Source organism: Poecilia latipinna, unplaced genomic scaffold (assembly GCF_001443285.1).
Source record: "Poecilia latipinna isolate Pla-1442-1.1 unplaced genomic scaffold, P_latipinna-1.0 Scaffold1741, whole genome shotgun sequence".
Taxonomy (NCBI): domain Eukaryota; kingdom Metazoa; phylum Chordata; class Actinopteri; order Cyprinodontiformes; family Poeciliidae; genus Poecilia; species Poecilia latipinna.
The window spans coordinates 100,716-122,509 of NW_015114357.1; the positions used below are offsets into that span (position 1 = coordinate 100,716).

A 21,794-nucleotide genomic window follows, 5' to 3' on the forward strand; every position below is an offset into this window, starting at 1 on the left:
GGTGAAAATTAATTGGAAATGGCACATTTAATATCCAAGCTGTTTTAGACTACCCTGTTAATTTAAACCAACTTTAAGGGTTGCAAATTTGAGATAAAAATCTTGTTTTAGGAGTTTCAAACATACCGTACGATCAGCCTTCACAGATGAGTTTCCAAACACGTCGGGTCTCTCCTGTCTATTAAATAGGTTTCATGACTTTAAACACAAAGTTACAACACATCTAAATCAAGTAAACATCTTTATTGGTATTCATCGAATGTTTTACAAGTAAGACTTAAATATCTTGCAGTTTTGTACATCACAGACACGTCACTAAGCTGAGGTCACAACATCAAACGGCTAAATCAGTTCACATGGAGGATCAGGTGAGGCGCGGCCAGACGAGGGAAGCACAAAGGTGGAGCTTTTAACTCTTTTATTACAGGAAAGCTGATTACAGTGCAGTTCTAATCTCATCCACGCAACAACACACAAACGCAGAAGAAGAAGAAGAGTTCAGCTCCGAGCTGCCACAGCCGGAGCCTGCTGTTGGTCAGAGGACTGCAGCTGTCTGCCAAGATACTCCCTGTAAAAGAAAAACAATTATTATAAATCGTTCTCTTCCAAATCAGTAAGAGCAGAACATTTCAGCAGAATTGTTACTTTTTGTAGAAAACAGTAAAAAGTAAATGCTTTTGATGCGTCGACCGGCTTGTTGCCTCATAATTCTACAAAGTTTTTATGTAAATATGAAAAGTGAATTTTGGTTAAAAAAAAAAAATAAAAAAATAAAAAAAAACACCATTCTATCAAATTTTGGGTTTTCACACATAAGACCAGAAATTATCTGATCTTTTCCAGACACTCAGTTGTACTTCTGATTGAACGCTAAGTGCATGAAATCTCAAAGCCCAGATCCCACCATGTCATTTATTAAGACGACAAAGACAAAAGGGAAACGGTGGTGAAAAATAAGCTGTGCCTGAAAAAACAAAGTCCTGATAAATGCAGGAAACAAAATGTTTTAGAGATGCCTTTTTACCATGACTGTGCAACGTTATTTTATATCAATTAACATTACATAAATAAGGTTTGAACTACACACAGACATTACGCAAAAAAAAAGTAAAAAGTAAAGTGTGCTATTTGTCTATAATAGTTAGATTATGATAAACTTTCTTTTCATTTCTTTTTCTACTTGTGTTGAAATGACAGTAGGTCTCTTATTCATATGCAGTCATATTCAATAAATAAGAATATACGTTCCGATAAGACCCATTTGTCAGACTGAAGTGACCTTTATGAAAATAATATAATATAAACCATTTTTATTACGCCTACATTTCTGTATGTTTTCCGTATCTTCATTAGTGTGAGGAGTTGAGTCAATCTTAAATGCTGTGTTTTTTTTATTATGTTAGTGGAAAATCATCATAATTAACATAAATAAAGGCTTGAACAAAGTTTGTGTGCAATTTAATTTGCATAATGTGTTTCATTTAGTGAATTGAGTTAGTAAAATGAATGAACATTTAATTTTTTTTTTTAAATGACTGTTTATGTAGGGCTAGCTGTGATGGACAGATCCCACCTCTTATATACCAGTGGAGGATTTTCACTCCTTTCAATTCATATGCCGCCGTTAAGACAGTGGAAGAGTCATCTCCATCTGAAAATACTGATATTATTTGCAGTCCAAGCCACTAATTCCTGTCATCCACATTCAATTTTAAATTATCCTTTCAAGTTCTAATTCCCTTCAATTTATTTTTTATATAGGATTATTATAAACATTGCTTCTCTGGCAATAAACATAAAACCCTCATGGTGGGGTGGGGGGGGGAGTGAAGTCATAAGGAAAACAATTAACTGAACACTCTTCAGGTCTTCGTCAGACAATCTGCTGTCCAGAAACAGATTTCCTGTCAAAACTCCTGTCATCATTTTGAACTTATCTTTGCATCTGTGATTAATGAGCTCTAAAGCCACTGATGAGAGTAATAACGTCCAACTATTGCTTGATTTAAGCGCATTTCAGTTTTAATCTCTTCACTACCTCGGTGGAATTACGGCACTTATTATTCCTTAATAAGACAGCAGGTTTCAGTGGAGCTTCTCCCTCTTATTTGGGGCCAGACGTTGTGTGCAGCTCAGATATAATGACAGTATATTGAAAGGTCATAGCTTTTTTCTCAGGCATCTCCTTGGCAGAAACACTTTAGATCATGACACTCACCTTATTAGAACCAGAAACATCAAGGGTCTTACAAGAGTCTAATAAAGGCTGTCCAGAACGTCTAATAGTAGGGAGTACTTTCTCTTCAGAAAAAAATAAAAAATGCCCCACTCACACTATAATTACTCAATCTTTCTCTACAGAGTAGCAGCTCTCGTTGAATTTTCAAAGGAAGTAAATTTCTATTTTTACTGAATGGTACTTTTCTATAATTACATCAAATATGAACCACTGAGGCTGGAGAGCAGTATGGAGCCATCTCAGTAAACAGCTAAATCTTTTCTGACAGAAACAAAGTATCTTTTAGCTCGTACTTCTGCTAAAATGCTGTTTATTTTAAGTCCTGCCGTCCTACACAACCCAATTAAAAGGATGAATAATTATAACAAAGTTAGACGCTTCACTAAGTTGGATGTAGGTAATTAAAAAAAAAAAAAAGGGTTTGCAGAAAACCAGAAAATCTACATTTCTTTCCACAGCTCAAATCCCTCGTCGGAGGCTTGCGTTTTAGAGACTGTTGAAGCTAACGAACAATAAGCAGGGGTTTGTTTACTGAGCACTGAGTGCATTAATAAAGGAGGATGGAAATAACCGGGATATTAGAATGATTCATGAAGATGAGGTGCGTTCAGACGTATGCTTTAGCAGATGCAGCACCGTGGAATGACTCGAGAAGGAGAAACATGCAAAAATGTCACGCATGTTTAAGTTAAAGGGTGAATGAGACCTTCCATATATTTTAATATGCGTACATTAAAGTAGGACAGAAAAATTCTCAACTCTTCTGTTGATCATGTACGGTATTGATTATTAGTAGTGTTAAGCAGACTGTACTCTTATTGTTTTTATGTCATTTGTTGTTGATGCATGTCTCTCCTTTAAATGAGACGTTTTGAAAGATTTTCCTGTACAAATAAGGGATTAATAGCAATAATAGTAATTTGTTGTAAGCCTTCTTTGTAATAATGGTGTCTGCCATGTCAAGCACATTTTAATATTTTAAGATAACCTTAAGCAACTGTAGTTTTCCCAATAATTATTTTATTTATCAGAAAAAGACTATTTTCCAAAACTTTTTAAAAAATGTAACCACCCCATAAGCCTCAGAACTGGTTGAGGAGAAGTTTTAACCCAAGCTTCTTTAAAAAAACAGTTTTTATTCTAAACTTTAGCGATAAACCCAGTCCTTGCTGCTATGTTTTGATAAACTTCACAGTCTGGTGGATTTGCTCTGAACCAGCTAATGAAAACGTGCCAGATAAATATTTTTATCAACTTGCTTGAAAGGATGCAGCTTATCGAGTGTAGCTGACTGCGCAACAATTCCTAATGGGCTGATAACTAAGAAATATTTCAACTCCATTTAAACTATTTGGCTTCAATGTCACAAACATTTGAACAACTGTTCCTATTTTTGAGATTAAGGCTCAGAAACGTCCCAAATAAATGGTCTGTTTGTATATATAACAAACTATTTAATCTAGGATTAGAAGGGAAAGGTAGAATTTTATTTAAAAAAAAAAAAAAAGAAAAAAAATCCTCATTTATCAACTATCCGGTAGTGAACTATTAATTTTTAAAATTGAGCACTTTTAAAATTCCTTCACTCAAAATTATTTTTTTATGTGAAAGTAGTGTTACTTGATTGAGAACATATGTACATGTAGTTAAAATTATATAGTAATTTTAATTGCTATCAATTAACAGCTCCCAGGCATTTTTCTTTCTTAATCAACACACAATGTCCCCACCTGCAGTTTTTATAAAATATATCAAATGTGGGAATAAAAAGCACTTAGTTTATCCAACTGATTAAATATATCACAGGTTTAGAGAGTGTCATGCTTGAAATACCAAATATTTTACACAGAAGAGTCTGGAAGCTAATTCTCAATGCTGCATATTTTCTTAATTTACTGGCCCAATTATGAAAAATGGAAGCAAATTCCGTCGTTTACAGAAGTTTTCCACTTTACTTGGCAACCTTCACCTACCATTTTTGACATCGTCTGCATATTCTTGTCTAGACTGTAAAGTGGGAGATTAACTTTAAACGCATGCATCCTTGAAACCCAGAACAAAGGTTAATTTAGACTTCCTGCATTTATTTCACTGTCTGCCTCCCTAATACATGCAACACATATCACCACAAAACGCTGCACTTCGGTCTAATTACCAACACAAGGTGGAGGGCAGCTGAGGACAAGGACGCAGAGGCTGTCAATAGCTTTCGGGCTTCACAACAGTTCAAAACAGAGCTGACAGGCTAAGATGACATTCTTTCAAGATCTGGACATACATTAAAGAAAGCGACTTTTCAAAGCGGTGTAAAAGGGCACAGAGATAACCATGCACATATTCACTGTTGTCATGACAGCAAGAGGCTCAGATAAGCAAGGACGTGAAGAACTCCTCATGGAAACAATGAGGCAACCCACTCAAGGTGACAGCGACTGGGGTGAGGCGCTTTGAAAATCTCTCGACACTATGGTTCAATGAAACTTTGCTATTTACAAAATAATAATAAATAATAATAATAATAAAAAGATTTTAACCTCCCCCTGAAGACTTCCTCATACATTTCTGTTTTCATGGAGTCAATCAGTGTAGGCAGCAGGTCATTTGATGAGAACCTTGAGACGTGACACACCTCTCTGACTTTACAGGTCCTTACAAATATAAATAAAAACAGCAAGCTCAAGAGACAAACAGTGAGCATGAGTATCTTTCCTTTGTTATTGTTGTCTCAGACTCATTAGGAGAACACACAAATCGCTGTACTACTGCGTCAGCGCAGTATGTCAGCCTTTCAATAGCTCTCACAAGGCGAAGTCGTGGGCGAGTAATACGTCATAAAGAAGTCGACGTAGAAGAACGGATGAAAGTCGTCGGATGCGATGCGACGCTGGGCTTTCGAATAACACGCTGGCGCTTTCAAAAGGGGAGGAAACAAGCTCTGTGCAACAAAATGTCCATTTTCATAGGCGATGTAATTAACTTTGCCATGGTATGAGGGACTGTGCTGAATTTTACATGAGTTTTCAAACCAGACTCGGTGTGCACCAACAGCGGCATACTGTTTTCCACCTTTTTCTTCATTTAAAATTAAAATTGCCATCGTCTTTGCATAACTGCACCATTAGATTCATTTACTAGAGAGGGAAAACAAATCAAATATGACTGAAGAGCCAGACACAAGGAACAATATGGACAAACATGATCATAACGATTTTAAGCTACGTAAGAAATTCAAAATCGTGCACAAGTAAAGACCAATCTGACAACACTTATCTCTTTCTGTTAGAAATATGTAATTACAGATAAAGTGCAAGTCAAAGATATAAAGATATGTCCATGTTTTGGTGTGTAGGATAGTGGTTATGAGGTGGGAAGCACATCTTCCTTTGATCCAAAGCCTCGATTATAAAAATCCGTTTTTCTTTCCTCTCTGTAACCAAAACAAGACAGAAAGCCTTTTATGCCCCTGCTTATAAATTTCTACCCACATTTCTGTGATTACATTATTTGCAGGCGACATGACTTAGATGGGTAAGCTGCAAAAAGAGAAGCTCAAAGGACTGTGTTTTAGATAACAGATGCACACAAATACATACACACACACACACACACACACACACAAAAAAAAAAAAAAAAAAACATTTCCCTCGCCTTCTTGTTTTCGAGCAGTGCAGCGGGCAGTGAGTGAACGTTTTGAAAATAAAAATACAAAGGGAGAGGTGGTGCAGCAGAAGCAAAATAAATCACAAAGAGTTTGGAATGGAGTTGGTGACAAATCTGGACAGGTGATCAACAGCTAAGATTTATGACGGCAGAGAGCTGGAGCAAACATTTGTGCTGATTCATTTTGACCTTAAAAAGAAACATGCCAGTGTATGGTGACAGACAAGCTTGGGGATGGAGCAAACCGACAAATATAAAAAAAAAAAACATTCCTTAACTTTGATCCTAAATATTTTAGTATTAGTTGACCTTTGATGGAAACATTCTACAAGATATTTTAGGAGATGGAAATGTAAATTTAATGTAGTAGAGTACCTCGGAAGGGAAAATCTCAGATCAAAATGCAAAACTTTGGCATTGCGGTCTAAGATGTTACGTTTTTTTTTTTTTTCTCTTCAAACTATTTTATTCTTTATTTTATTTTATTCATAAGGTTGGCAAAGATTGTAGTGGGGGAAAGGGTGGACTGAGATTTGTTGTTATGGATGATTTCCAAATATGACGGCCACACAAAATTATTTTAGTGGCCACAAACGGCCCACGAAATTAAAATTAAACCTTGTCCTATAACAACTGTTCTGTCAATGTGACATTGCATCTGTTGCTGCCATACAAAATTGACTGTGAATATCAGTGAGGCTAAAAAAATATTTTCAATACAATTAAATCTCATTTTATAGTTCTTAAAGCAAAATTTGAATTGTCTATCGTTTGTCGAAGCATAAAAACTAGAAGTCAGAAATTTGGAAAAAAGAAATCATGTTTTATTAATTGATTTTTCTGTCGATAAAGAAAGCATTTAAAAAGTATGAGGTCAGAATTTTACAAGTATGTATTCTGTTTTCGTCAGACAGCTTTCTTTATCATGTAGACAAAAGCCGTGGACATTTATTTTCGGCCAATTTCACTGTTAAATGTGGTTTTAAACATATTGACTGAAACTATCTTCCACAGATGTTTTTAAAGAAAAAACACAGAATACTTTGAATAAATACTCCAACACTCTTATTTAAAAAGGAACACGATGACTCAGACCTAATGCTTTGAAAAAACTGATGAAATGTTTCTCAGGTCTGAACAAGGTGTGACAGCCATTACTTAAATCTGTGTTATTTTATTTTTATGGACCTCCTGATTCTCCTCAGCAGAGATCTCCACCGACCTTCAACCTAAGCAAATGTCTAATCAAGCTGCGTAGATGAAATCATTTATGAGAGTGAGCTCAGGGCTTCGGTCATTTGTATGCAGATTGCAGCTGATGGGCTCTTCGCCATCAGAAGGTTTGCTTCAGATAACATCTGAGGGTTCACTGAGGTCAACGTCAAAAAAAACAAAAAACATTTGTAAACCAATGAAGGGATGGATTTGTTCATACCAGTTATGCACCATCAGCTTCTGCACGGCCAACAGGGCGTTGTAACGGACTAGTTGGTCTTCATGGTGCATGTGATTCATCACCAGCTGTTTTCCACCCAGCTGCTCAATCACCCTGAGATGGGATATAATGGGAGAGAGCCTTTATAAACACAACGCGCCCGCTATTTCCATGTTTCAGGTCATTCAGTGATCCATCATGTAATCTAATCCAGTCCAGCTGAAATTTTCTGTGTATCTTATAATGGGTCAGTGGCCTTGTGAAAGGACATAATGCTTATGAAAAGAGAAACAGTGCTGCATGATGCTTCTCACGATAAAGTACATGATCTAACCAAAGAGAAACAAGGACATCCGTGTAACAGGAGTTTGCATCTGTACCGCTGCCTATCAGCTTAAAAATATCTCAGGCCTGTCCTATTACTGACTAAAGGAAATTCAGAATATAAACTCTAAATAAGTGTACGAGAATCTGCCTTAAAATCATTCTATAAATAAGTAACATTTTGAGAAACCTTCGTAAACACGGAGAAATGAGAAGGTCATGTGAACAAAGAACACTTAACTATGTTGAGGGTGACATGCTGACATTTTAGAACAGAGTTGAGTTTTTTCTGGCTGCTTTTCGCACAAACACTTCTCAGCATGATATCTTCTCCTGGAGATGCACTTTCACAGCATGAAGTGCGAGGATAGGTGTGTGTGTGTGTGTGTGTGTGTGTGTGTGTGTGTGTGTGCACATGTATGAGTGGTGGTCGTGGCGGCTGGGGATAGCGAGGTATCTATCAAAAGCACCTCGAGGGCAAAAACTACAACATGAAAATCCCTGCTTTGTTTTAAGTCCATCAGAATAGGAGATGAGGTTTGTTGATGACTGTTTTTAAACTGCATAAAACATATTTTGAGTAAGAACTTTGTTGGATCAACAAAAAAAAAAAAAAGTATAAGCCAGTAACTTCTGCAATCCTCCTTTAATCTCTGAGTCAGAAGAAATGTTCAGGGAAAACTACCTGCTGTATTTACATGTTGTCTCATCACCTGAAGCACAGTTTCGGAAAAAATAAATAAAAATCACATCATCATTGATCAGATTATTATAAAAAAAAGACTTTATCTGAAGATTTTTGAAAAATCCAGTAACTTCAGTATATATTTCTGTGCTTCTGCATTTGTCTCTAGCACAGCAAGAGACAAGCTGCCATTTGTCGTTAGCAAATTAAAACCACATAATTATCAGATTCTCTATTTGGAAGTGTCTGCGGAAAGAAAATGTAATTTTTTGGTTTATTAAAAGTATGAGTTGCTAAATTTCTTACCGTTTCCCACGTGGATAATGTCGCACGTACTCTCCGATATCGTGAGCTGCCACGGCTATAACTTGAGGATCATCAGACACTTCCAGCAGACGCGTCAAGATCCTTTTGAGAATGAGACGCAGAAAGAAAGAAACTCGGATATTAAAATGTATTCACCAAGTGAGGATTGATATTTTATACAGGATTTTGTCAAAATCAGAAAAGTATGAGTTCTTAAGTTGATGTCACTTTAAAGCAGAGGCATTTCTAACCCATAAAGCTACTATAACACTCTAGTTTTCTAAAGCTTAAGCCAAGAGAAATACTTGTGAGAAGTCAAGAAAAACACACAAAGAGAAAAGAAAGGCAATTTAACCTGATGTCTGGGCTGATTACGGAGAGAGCAATGATGGGAAAGATGAGCAGATTAGAATTTTTACTAAATGTCAATAAGAGCACTGGGCTGTGTGACTGGAATAACAAGGAAAACAACCACAGATTGATTCTGTTTTATCTCTGGTGGCCCAAGTCCTCACACAGACACACACACTTGACAAACAAGATGCTGGTGGTAAAAGTATTACCAGAGACAGGTGTCAACAAAGAACAACTTGTCGGCTAAATGTTTTGAATTAGGACTCTGGCACACCTACAAGGAGAAGAGGGTCGAGCAAAATACTTTTCCACCAAGCACGGGTGTTTAAGACTGGAGGAACTTGTTCAAACCTGTTACCGCAGCAGAAGGGTGTCAATTTCCTTTTCAATTACGGTTTTCAACCTAACATTTTCAGTTTTTCTTTTTGATTAGAAATGTTTTTAAGAAGTCAGACCGATCTAATTCTAGCGGTTGCTCCGCCTGAGATATTCAACATCCAGCTGCTGGCTTTTATATTATATTAGTGTTGGTTATTATCAGTGTGAATGCAGGTGGACAAAAACCAAGCAGCAAAGTTAAACATTGTTTTCTCAATTATATATTTTTTGCTTTGGTTTTGACTACTATTGAAATTTATTTCTCTAACCAAACTTTGGTAAAAATAAAGATTTAAAGAAACCAGACTATATTAATAAAACAGTGCATGGTAAATTAATTGATGAGATTTTAAAACTTAATGCAATAAAAATATTTTCATGTACAAAAGAAGATAGAAAGAGACAGAAAAAATATATTTTGGCCGCTCAGTTACTTTCAACTCGCTGATTTTAGCCTGGATGCCTAGAAATCAGGTCACCACTGCTATACAAAGCTACAAGTATTGTTTTTAATATAAAGTGTCAGTGATTCGCAAAAGTTAAACAATTCAGCAAAGTACACCAAAGGTACAAAGTTTACTTCAGCAACACCTCGAATGCGAATGCGCAACAATTGCAGAATATATATGCAGTTATTTATATCCGTCACTAACAGATATATGTATTTTGTTGGTATTTCTTCAAGATCACAAGCTGATTATTTTATCACAAAATGAGAATAATTAATTGTTATCCTGAATTTTCTGTACAAAAATGATGAATTGGCCTTTCACGTCCAGATAATTCATTTGATAAGATCAAATAGAATTTACTTTTAATTAAACCTGGATTTCTGTATAGTAGCCAACATGAAAGAATCATTTCAAACAGGAATCTTCTGATCTTCAACTGATTCAAAAGGCAATTAAGTCTGTAATTTTAAAGGAAGAAAAGTTTAATTTCCCCCTCTTTGTGGATATCCAAATAATAATAAAAATAATACAAGAACATCAATTATTAAAAGCTAAAAAAAGCATCTCCTGTTTTGCTGAAAATGAGGATTGTAGTTAGAGCAAGTCTAATTCATGGTGATCTTTGTAGCGATACCTGAGATGGTTCAAACAAAATAATTTGTATAAAATGTATGAGGCACTTTTGAAATTTTGCAGGATCACGAGATTTTATTATCCATCTTAAAAATTAGGGTTTTTGCATCTGCTGCAAAAAAAACTCAATTTTTTTGCACCATATGCAAGACTTTAATTTTGAAAGAACTTTTAGCATAAAAATACATTTAAAATGACATAAGCTGTTTATTCCACTGATAAAATCTCATCATTATGCATTTAATAATATTTTCATTCCTTAGGTGACTGCACAGTCTGTGCACTTTAAGCAGTTTCACTCTTACTGCAATTTCCAAAATAACTATAAAACAAGTTTCATGCCAGGGATAAAATTCCCTTTCTAGTCAAAGTAAGGGCTTCTCTTACTTGAGAAGCTCGTAGTTCTTCTCATTCAGGCGGACGGCGTTCTCACGCCAGAATTTCTCCGACTTGTGAACAGGACTCCATTCCAGACGGCCCGACTTGAGCTCAGAGCTGTACTCATCAAAGGAGCTTTCAATAAAAATAAATAAAAATAAATAAAAAAAAACACAAGACAAAGAACATTATTATAAAACAAGGAAAGAAAGTCTGTGAATGACAGAGAGATCATCCCAGCATGTAATCACTGCAATATTCACTATTATTAAAGTATTCAATCTTTATAGTGTTGAATAATATAATGTCCATAATTCGGTTAAGCTAGAGGTCATGCACAATTGTAATTGTAGATGGCTCTTAGAAAACATCTTGTACATTGGAGAAGTATTTAGAACTAAAAATAAATGGTCACTGATTGCCTCCTATTCATGAAACTGTGTCCACTGAGTACCTAAGATCCTGGACGCTCTCTCCCAGCCTCTCAAGCAGGAACTTAATGTCGTCGGTTATATCCTCGTCGTCGTACTTCTGCTGCTCAAGATTTTCCAGCTGCTTCAGTACCTTGCACTGAATCATGGCCAAAGCATATTCCTGACGAGTCTCCCTCTCCACAGACTTCTCCAGCAGATTCTGTCAACAACGTAACAAAAAGATCTATCAAGAAGTTTGTCAGGTATGGATTATCTCTGTCTGTTAAAACTTTGAGAACTGATAACTGAAAAATCGGTTTTGTGAGACCCAATCAAATGCAATATTGACATAATATGGCTATTTGTTTAAACGTTATTTAAAAAAAAAAGTAATAATCCAGAATGTTAATAACTTAACAGGCTGGATTGCAAAATGCTGAAACTGAAATATTTCAATTCAGTTTATTTCTGAAGTGTCAATTCACAACAAGTCATCTCAGAGCAATTTACAAAAAAATAAGCATTAATTTACTGCCATCTTTCATACTGAGTGTACACGTAGCAACAGCAGAAAGGGGAAAAACTCCAGTTTACAGGAAGAAACCTCCAGCAGAACCCGGTTCAGTACAAGCAGCCATCTGCCGTGACCGACTGGGAGTTTCAGAAGATAAAGCAGATGCACAAAAAAGAAACGCAGGAACTGCCAGAAGCTACATCTGGTCTGCCAGAAGAATGCCACACCAGATGAACCTGCTATGAAGAGAATTTTTATTAATTTACAAGTAATAATTCCCACTGCTCTTATCATGCTAATCACTGATACAAGATTTTTTTTTTTTTAAATGCCAACTACTGTACATGATCAGAGATCCAATCTCTGTACAAACTATTTTGAATTGTGTTAATTCTTAAAGAGAAATCAGCTAAAATTATTACTGGCAGCCAATCAGAGTCTGATCAGTGCATTTATATAGTTTGGTGTATTTAGCAAACTGTAAATCAAACATCTCAGATTTCAGCATTGCCTTTGTCCTCATATACATAGTACAAAAACAGTTAAGAGTCATCTTATAAATGCAAATGTCTGAGAAAACGACACTAGTGAGGTCAGCTGCCATCGTACCTGCTCCAAGACTTTTATAGTGTATAGTAATTTTAGTTTTAATCTTTTTAAATACATGTTATTATTCGCTGTGTGAAAATTCTGCTTTCTCTTATTTTGTTTCTTCCCTTTCTTTTCTTTGGCTGCAGGCATCAATAAATTTCACTGTACTGTGTGTAACTGTGCATGTGACAAACTAATCTAAGTTGGTAATTCTCTTTGTCTTATAATGGTACAATCATAAATCAAGGCACATATAATCAGTAATACAATAGAAACACTAACACCATTTATCATATAGCAGAAAAACCTTCTGTATGGATATTTCCTTTAGAGAAATTTTAAGTTGATTTAGGAAAACCATGTCAGACGTAGAGTGAAAACTGAGTAATAAGATTTCATGCATGTACTGACTTTCAATGTTAAATCAACATATAATGGATGTGCATGTCTTAAACCAGCATTAATGTGCAATATTAAGAATGTGTGGGAAGGGAATAAAACGGAGTTCACCACAATTAAGAATCAACGTTAAAGAAATTTATAAAATTATTCTCAAGCAAAATAATTAGGAGAATTTGAAAAAAAAATCTATAAAACTGAGAAAGTAAAATTTTTTGTAACATTTTCTGCAAAATAAAAGAAGAATAGTTTTCTTAACTTGAAATTCAGAAATTAAACATTTTATATTCCATCAGACAAGTAGCGGAATTGGTATACTGTTATTTAAAGAAAAAAAAAAAAAAGAACCTATCAATAAAACTGCCATTTCTTATTTCTTGTCCATTGTGTTTAAAAAGTGGAATTGTTTTTGTTTTGGACAAACAGAAAACAAAAAGTGGAAAAAAATAAATAATGCACTTAAATTTAAATAAACTTGTTCTCCCAAAGTCTGACTGGGAGAGAACGCTGCACTGACTCTGGAGTGCAACGTTTGGTGATGTGTTCAAGGACGTCCAGATGGTGAGGATAATTTAAGTCCCTTTGCTCGTCCCATGTGGTGAGCAGAATCATTTGCATAATAAGGACATTTGGGAAAACACAAACATGCAGAACACTGCTGATTAGTCTTTAAAAGATTCCATTCGAATAACAAAAAAATGAATGTTCTGCATGTTTACAGAAAATTTGCAGTGATACTTTGAGAGTCCTTGAGTTTCAACAAACTTTTTAATTGTTGCCAAACAGAGACATTTTGTAGCTTCTTAGTAGGAAACAGTGGACGGCTCAGGGGAAACCCAGTTAAGACGAGTCTCTTCTCCCATGACCACTTGCCACTCACTTGGTTTAATTAGTTGTAACAAGCATTCTAACTCTACAAGAAACTTTTAAGAATGCCTAAAGGAAGAAACCCTTTCCTCTTACAGAGGGATCGTCATTTTTTTCTCTACTTTAAATACTGAAAGAGTCCTGGGCAAGATTAATTAAGACAAAGACAAAAAGGAGATGGACAACAGATGGACATCTTAAATGGACAATGAGACAAAACATAACTTCTGTACTCTATATTCTTTATCCACACTGACCCAGATCAAAGCTGAATTGAAACCAAACCTGATATACATCTAGATTTTGTGGAAATTTTGTATTGAAACCTACTCTGTCACAGAGCATTTTATTCCATTCAACTCTAGGTGCTAAATTAATTTCTTTTAGTCAAAAAACAGGTGAAGAAAATATCGTTTGACACAGACACATATCTGTCACTGATGAAAATGACTGAAACACAACAGCAACGGCAGTTTGAAGGAGAGGCCTAAAATGCGGAGTACTTTCCAGTAAATCAGGGTTTAAAAATCAGCTTGTTCTGGGCTCATGTTTCAAACATGTAATCAGTGCCATTTATCTCACCATTGTACTTGGATCAAGGTCACTCAGTCTGTCTGATGTTGGACAAAGTTAAGATACTGCTGAAGCTTTTTCTTCTTAAAATCCTACTTCCTTCCTTACAATTTACTCAAAGTGAAATATGAATAAGTTATTGAGAACACTGATCATGTTTAGTGGACTGTCAGTTGCACTTTACTTTCAAAAGATGAAATAAAACAGGCTCGCCTCCCAGTGGATTTATACCACCAGTCTTCATTTTGCTCTACCGGGTCAGGTCATTTTGTCAGCTCATCTTTGTAATTTATCACCATTTGAAAAATGTAGTTATTGAGCAATTTTATCCAGTTATAAGTGATTTTCCCTGCACATGATAAACCTCAAGCAAGTATGCATTTCTGCTTAAAATTCATTCCAACTACAATGAGAAAAATTTGTTACTTAAGATGAAAGTGTAACTCATCTCATCTGAGCAGCTAGGATAGGGTTCACCTTGAAAACAACTGCAGAAAATAAATATGAAAATAATGAGTAAATACAAAAAAAATAAAAATAAAACATTAAAGCAACAAATGTTCTATTTTTTTGTCAAATATAAATGCCAAAGTAAAACAAAACCACAAACATAGGAACAGGTAAGCAGTAACATTTGATTTTAAGTCTTTTTCTTTGAAATAGGAACATGTACAGGGACACAAAACCAGTGAAAAATTCACCACTGACCCTGAAGGCAGCCAGAATGATTCGAGTGACCTTCTCCTTCACAGACTCCTGAAGGATGTCGGACAGGGCGGGAACTACGTTGTAGCGCCTCAACTGTTCACAAAGCTGAGGACTGAAAGCCAGCAGCCATATACAGAAGATCATCTGGTACTGAAGCTGGAAGCCACACTTGTTGCTCAGCACTGCTGTGATGCTGCGACAGAAATAAAAAAAAAATGTATATAATTAAGTAAAAGCTAAAGCAGGCAAATGAAGCACAAAGTGGTGAGAAGAGGACTCACTCTTATATCTAATGCCTGTTTACTCAGCCTGGCTTTCACAGCTGTGTACCTACATGCTGTGCATCCATTATCTCTGATAATAGCTCAGAATGAAATATTCAGACAGTCTTCAGATAATGGACAAGTTGCTTAAAATGCTCAGTACAGTACTGATGCTCACAACTAAACAACTTGTACATTTGCAGAAATGACTGTTAAGTGCAGACCTTATCGATGCGCAACAATTAGCACACAAATTGTGTAGTGAGGCTGGATTTACAGCCCACTTCTAGGAACAAAACATGGAGCCAGTTTGAAGATGCTGAGAATCATTGATCATTTCATTAGAACATAATCTTGAACCACAGGTTAAGACTGGTTTTAAAAACATGTGTACACACCACAAGCAGAGAGTCACATTTACAGAGAAACATCATTATTAGCTCAGGTGTGAATTTAAAATATGTTACTTTAATATATTCTAAAGTGGAGGGGCTCAGTGTTTTCATAGTTGCATGAATTGATTTTCCAGCCACAAGGACAGAAATTAAAGTTTAGAAATACAGATATTTTTCCATGTTCTGTTTTATTTTTCTGTTCTAGTTCAAACCTGGAAAGTACTAAAATCAATTCTCTACATTTTCCACAATTTTCCAAAGTGCGTAGAAACGCTTTAATCTTGCATAAATCCTGATGCAAAATTGTCAGTAATCAAATTAAGTCAAAGAACACAGTCTGTGTACTCACCAAGTATGGGTCAGTTTCAGATATGAAACTTTACTGTATAAACTTATCAAGTTTATACAGTACAACTATTAAAGTTCGTAGTAGTCAGAGTTTCTTCTAACTGTTTGAACCATGTTGTAAAGTAGCTAAATCATGTGCTGGAAGTCAATCATTACAGTAACTATTTCTAACATTAGTTACAATAATTAAATTAGAAAATTCTTACCCTAATCAAAAGTCGAGTACAAAAAATGCAAACAAAAAACATAAAGTAGCTCAAAATCAAACTTTACTTGACCTCAAAGCCATTTACAATATTTTGTATAAAGGGTAAAGAAAGTTCTGCAACTTAAAAGAATTATTTCTCACCAGTTGACTCCATCAGCTTCGACCCAGGCAAACCTGTATTCATTGACTCTCAGCATCAGCTGAAGACAGCCAGCCACACACTGAACGTACTGAGAACTCTGCAAAAGACAAAGGCAAATCCAAAATCAAGCGTGGAAAAGGGTTAGAGTCGCATAGTCAGGGGACTGTTACACATTTAAGCTCAATTCCAGACATCAAGTAGTTCATAAGCAGAAAGCACAGAAGAAGGCAACTTCAACCTTGCATTATTGTCACGTATCAAACCAGAGGCAGTGCACATGCAGTCAATATCAACTCATGCTAAAAAAACAAAAAACAACAAAAAAATCACAGTAGAGTTACGATACAGAGCAAAAGTGGACAAAAAGGGTCCAATTAGACCTGAGCAAAATGTAAAGAAATATTAGAGTGCAGGAAGCTGAGGAAAAAATTAGATCACATTAATCAGTTAATTGAAAGAGGTAGAATAAAAGCAAAAGTCCAGTAAGAGGTTCAGGCAGCAATGAAGACAGAATAGCAGAGGAGCAGACGTTACCTGGTTGAAAATGCAGAGGGGAAGGAAATGGTAAGTTATTAGATAGCTTGCGTGGGCACATTTCTGAGCACGCTTCTCAGAATAACTGCAATATGCTTGAAAAAGTATAGGACAAGAGATGGTGGGATGCAGTGTCTGTGCAAATGTTACTTCAATTTTCTCTTGTTAGTCTAATATTCAGAGAAAGCTGTTTGTCATGCGCCTTCAACATTAGAGCGGAACTGGCTTCTGGCATGCATTTTTCGCTCGGACTTTAAAGATCAACCTGTGGCAGCAAACACCATGCTGTCTAAAATGGAGACATCACTCTAATACTGCTCATGTCTCCACCCATCTAAAGCTGGTAATAAAAAACTGGAGTGCAACAACAGGATGGGTGAGAAAAGAGAAAAGGAGAGAATAGATGTGGAAATCCAGCAACAGCTAAGGTATGCCAGCTTCAAGCCCAGATGTTTGTCCTTTTCTTTCTGGGTGCCGAGTTGACTGGAGATGCACTTTGCTCATACTCACTTCACTGGGGGAAATTGTTCCTGCTCCTGTGCCTGTTTCTGGACCTGAACCATGTAGATTCTAATAAAAGATAGAAAACAATAGACAAAACTAAAATAAAATAAAACAAAAAACTATTGTGAGGCAAAGAACCACACAATATGTGCATGACTGAAGATGAAATTCAGGAAGAATAGAAGCTCAATGGTTCCTTTTGTGCCTGTTGGAAAAAAAAAATCTAATACAATTTCAAGAAGCAAAATTAGTTTTAAAATCCTAGCTTTAATGCAGATATCTGCCAAGGCAATCCAAGTGTTTAATTTGCAGTCATTAGCCCATCTTCAAGAATAATGAGTCTGCTGAAATCAAATATGAATGAATACATTCTATTAATTTAGATAATGGTTTTACTTTAAATTCAACTCACAGGACAAAATGAAGAAGAAATGAATAGAGAGAGGAATTAGAAATGCCTACAGCTAGTAAACTAATTAGGATGGGGGATAAATTGAAACTCTTTATGAGAAGGAAGAAACTAACCTACAGGCTCACTAGCTTATATATGAGAAATTAACAATTTGTTGTTAGGAAATAAAAGAAAACATATCATTTTCAAAGACAGCTAAATCAATTTCAATTCTAATCAGCAACATAATACGATGTTTTCATCCATAATGTCACATGATGATCCAAAAACTGGACCATCACAACAACAGTCAGCCTCCAGATATAGCAGGAATCATGTTTTATAAATGCAACACTTTGCAAAATGCATAAACTATGCTGTGAATCTGAAACATAAAGAGAAATAAGAAATATTTCGCAAAAAAAATCTGCTTAATGTTTAGTTATGACATTTGTTTCTAAGATGAAACCATCTCTTAATTTCTTTTTTAATTCATATCATATTTGATGTGCTACACTTTGAGTTGCATACCTGTGAACTGAGTTGGCTTTTAATCCAGTTAAAGTAATAGTTCAGATCACTTCCCTCCATCAGATCGCGCCCCCAGGCAGCCAGCTTAGCGATGATTCTTGCAGCCTAAGATGGAGGATGGAGGTTTACATCAACTGTTATTTCAACATCTACACCATGTTTTTTTTTTTTTTGTAAAATGAATCAAAACTTGAACTGAAAAAGAAAACAATGCATAGAGATTAAAAATCTATAAAAAAAACAATTTAATCAGAAAAGTATGTTGTGAATTTGTATTCATCCCCTTTAACTGATACCCTTAAATAATTACTTATAAAACAATAACAAAAGCTTTGAATTTCTGAGAAAGCACTGTTCATAAAAATATGTTGACAAGACGACTACCGTATTAATCCGACATTCTAAGAAAACAATCAGAAGTCATGTTTGCAGTTTTCCGCAAGGTTGACATTGTTCAAAACCGTCATCCCTGCAGTAAAACAAGGTGGAAGTAGCATTGTTCTTGGTGGATGTTTTTTTTTTTTTTTCAGCCGACTATTGACTAACTATCAATCAACAGTCAATAGCAAAAACGACTATTGATTGAGAGAAATCGGAGGGCAATCCTAGAGGAAAAGACTGGGGTAATGATGCTCCAAATCAAAGCATATCCATACAGTAGCATAGTCTAGTCAAGTGAATGCAAGCTGTAAATTAGACTGAAAATGTATTTTTAAAACTGAATTAATATTTAAAACAAAAACAAAAAAAAATAATTTTTGCAATGAGAGAGCACTTAGCACTTTTGCAAAGAGAAAGTTTCAGTCTACAGGTGCAGAGCTGGTAGAGACATTTGACAAAAGACAGAAAGTTATAGCAAATGGTGTTTAGAAGATGGCTACAAATGGAAGACAAATGTTTCAGAAATTTCTTAGCCAAGAAAAGAAAATTTTTCAAATTTTCATTTAAAAACATATTTTTATTGATCTTTTAAAATAAATCCCCCCCAAACAATCAAGTTTAAGTTTGTGGTTGCAACCTGATAAGATGTGAAAATGTTCAAGGGTGAATTAATACTTTTCAACAATCTCAACATTGAATGAATGTTATGAGTTAAGAAGAAATAAACAGAACCATAGTGAGACTGCTAGGAAATAAACTAATTTTGTGTTACGTTGCTGTGTTTTCAAAGAAGCAGCATGATAAGAGTGACCTTAAGAGAGTTTCAACACACAACAAGATAAAGTCTTCTATAAAGCATCTCTAATTGAAATTCCACAGGCATATACGTCAAAAAGATAAGGAAGCTAACGTCTGGGTGCACACGGCGTTAATAAAAGTTTTCTTTTAAAAAGGCTTTTCAACAAACCTGTTCTAAAACAAGATTATGGTAGAAACTCCATCTAAGGCAGGACTCACTGAGCCTCATGTCTCAAATCTCCATCATGGTCACACTTGACTGTGGCCCAAGATGAGACAGGAACAAAGAAAAATCAACTCTCCAATTTCCTTTTTTGTCAAAGGGGGGATGTGTAGAAACAAGGTTGAAATTTAAAAGTAAGACTCAGCATGACACTTGGATTGGGTAAAATGCTCTGTCACAGATCTGAGGTCGCATTTTGCCCACCTGCTGGACACCATCTGGCTGCTCTTCGTAATTAGACAGTGTGTGCCGTGTCATAGTACTATGTCTGCCATTAGATGGTCAGTCTTGAATTGAAAACGAGTGGCAGACAGGTCATTACCTTAATTGCTTGCTTTTCGGGAAAAAAAGGAAGGCTGTTTTGTGAGGAATTATTGATGAATGTCTAAGATTAGTAACAGAAGCATCTGTTAAAGTGACTGGATGTGAAAAATGTAATGCGGTACACCAAGTTGGAGGTGAAAATGCGAGCCTTCTTTTACTATTTGGTACACAGTGATGGCTCTTAATCATTATGTGTCCTTTCCCAAAAACACAACGTTGTGGTTAAGCTGTAAGGTCAAGCTGTAGATAGCTTGTATCCCAACCTAATGTGAATAAACACCATTTCGCAGAGTTCAGGTAGAAACATAAGCACGTTCAATTGGAGAACATAAAAGAAAGAGTTTTATAAGTGAAAAACATTTAAGAAATTTACTGATGAAAAGTTCACAATTCACACAATCAAAATAGAGGCGCATCAAGCAATTGGTTGGTGACAAGTATTCATTCTCCAAAGAGCTACCAATCAGACTACATTCAATGACTAATTAAAACAAAATACTGTGCTCAAGCATTTGCCTAACCAAGGGGAACATCCAACAGAGACAGAGTGAGTTAACAAGAAATCATTATCTAATATAGGACAATCGACCAACTGCTGTACGGTCCCTGCAGAGCTAAATGATGATTACTAACCAATCTGTTTTAGGCTGCCCTGTCTTACGGATAGAATATATCATGTATTTCTCATTTTTTACAGATTTCCAAATTATCTATTGCTGGCAATAGCAGCAATATTTAGCTTAAAAAGTGGGAACAAAGCAAAACATCATGTTATAAAAACAACCAAGAAACAGGTTAAAATTTGGAAAATTTTATACATAATATTTTATTTACTATTAAGTAGAGAACCTTGGAAATAGAGAAGGTTGTCAGGTTTTTACAGCTGGTATGTCTTACCTTTTATACCTTCTTTTCTTAAGTTATTTCTGAATAATTTCAGGCTGTCCTGATGAAAAAGGTTGCTGCTAATTGAAAATGTGAGTCACAAGAGTATGCACCATTGTTCAACTAGATGCGTGTGCGTTTGTGTGAAGGTAACATGGCTGTTATAAAAGATTTTTCCTCTGCCAGCTTCCCTATTCCTGTTATCATTTGCCAAACTTTACCACACACTTTTTGCCATTTACACACTGCATTGAAGTACATGAATCAATAGACAAGGTCACCTCCATCTGTAGAGACACTCCTTCCCCAAGGATTTGGTACAAACATGCCCTTTTATTTATTTCATACTGCAGACAGAAGTTGGTGTTGGGCGCGGTGACTGCTTTAATGCTTTGCAGGTTTCATATGCTGCAAACTGAAATGCTCCATGTTGAAAATTTTGTCAATCAAAGCACATTTTAGTCATTTTTTGTTCATGTGTGAAGCAGTCTCGGTCAAAACAGAAATATTCCCATAATACCCTGGACTACAATCTTCCAGTTCACTGCTGATTTTAATCCAGAACATTTTCATTAGCTCCTTACCTGACTACAGCACTTACACTTTCTTCTTTAAACACATGAGAATCAATACTAGCACATTATCAATTTGTAATATGATACAAAATAACCCAACCAGAAACCCATTTTCACTTTAACTTAACTAATATGTTGTTTTAATGTTGCGTGTTTTATCCAGAGTAAAGGACAGCACTTTTCTTTATGACAGACATTTACCAACTTCGAGGTTCTAGCTTATAGGTCTGTGTATATTAAATGTACCAACCAACAGCTCAGAGATCAGAATCACCCAGGGCTGTACAGTATCAGGAAAACATACAGGTGCTGGTCATAAAATTTGAATATTGTGATAAAGTTAATTATTTTCCATAATGTCATGATAAAAATTAAATTGTCAT

General features: G+C 35.5%; 1 protein-coding gene across 5 annotated transcripts in view; it reads right to left on the reverse strand.

Annotated features, from left to right (window-relative positions):
* Window positions 1-224: 224 nt before the first annotated feature.
* atp6v1h (ATPase H+ transporting V1 subunit H) overlaps window positions 225-21,794 on the reverse strand; it is a 30,251-nt gene continuing 8,681 nt past the window's right edge. For 4 of the 5 annotated variants that reach the window (XM_015060748.1, XM_015060749.1, XM_015060750.1 and 1 more), the window contains 9 exons: window positions 18,226-18,330; window positions 17,310-17,369; window positions 16,265-16,362; window positions 14,910-15,102; window positions 11,299-11,477; window positions 10,854-10,979; window positions 8,650-8,751; window positions 7,335-7,448; window positions 225-568 (listed from right to left, as the gene is read on the reverse strand). In XM_015060748.1, coding sequence (XP_014916234.1) covers window positions 499-568; window positions 7,335-7,448; window positions 8,650-8,751; window positions 10,854-10,979; window positions 11,299-11,477; window positions 14,910-15,102; window positions 16,265-16,362; window positions 17,310-17,369; window positions 18,226-18,330 — 1,047 coding nt within the window. In that variant the 3' untranslated portion in view covers window positions 225-498. The remainder of the gene's footprint in view (window positions 569-7,334; window positions 7,449-8,649; window positions 8,752-10,853; window positions 10,980-11,298; window positions 11,478-14,909; window positions 15,103-16,264; window positions 16,363-17,309; window positions 17,370-18,225; window positions 18,331-21,794) is intronic. The other variant, XM_015060752.1, reaches the window with a different exon arrangement.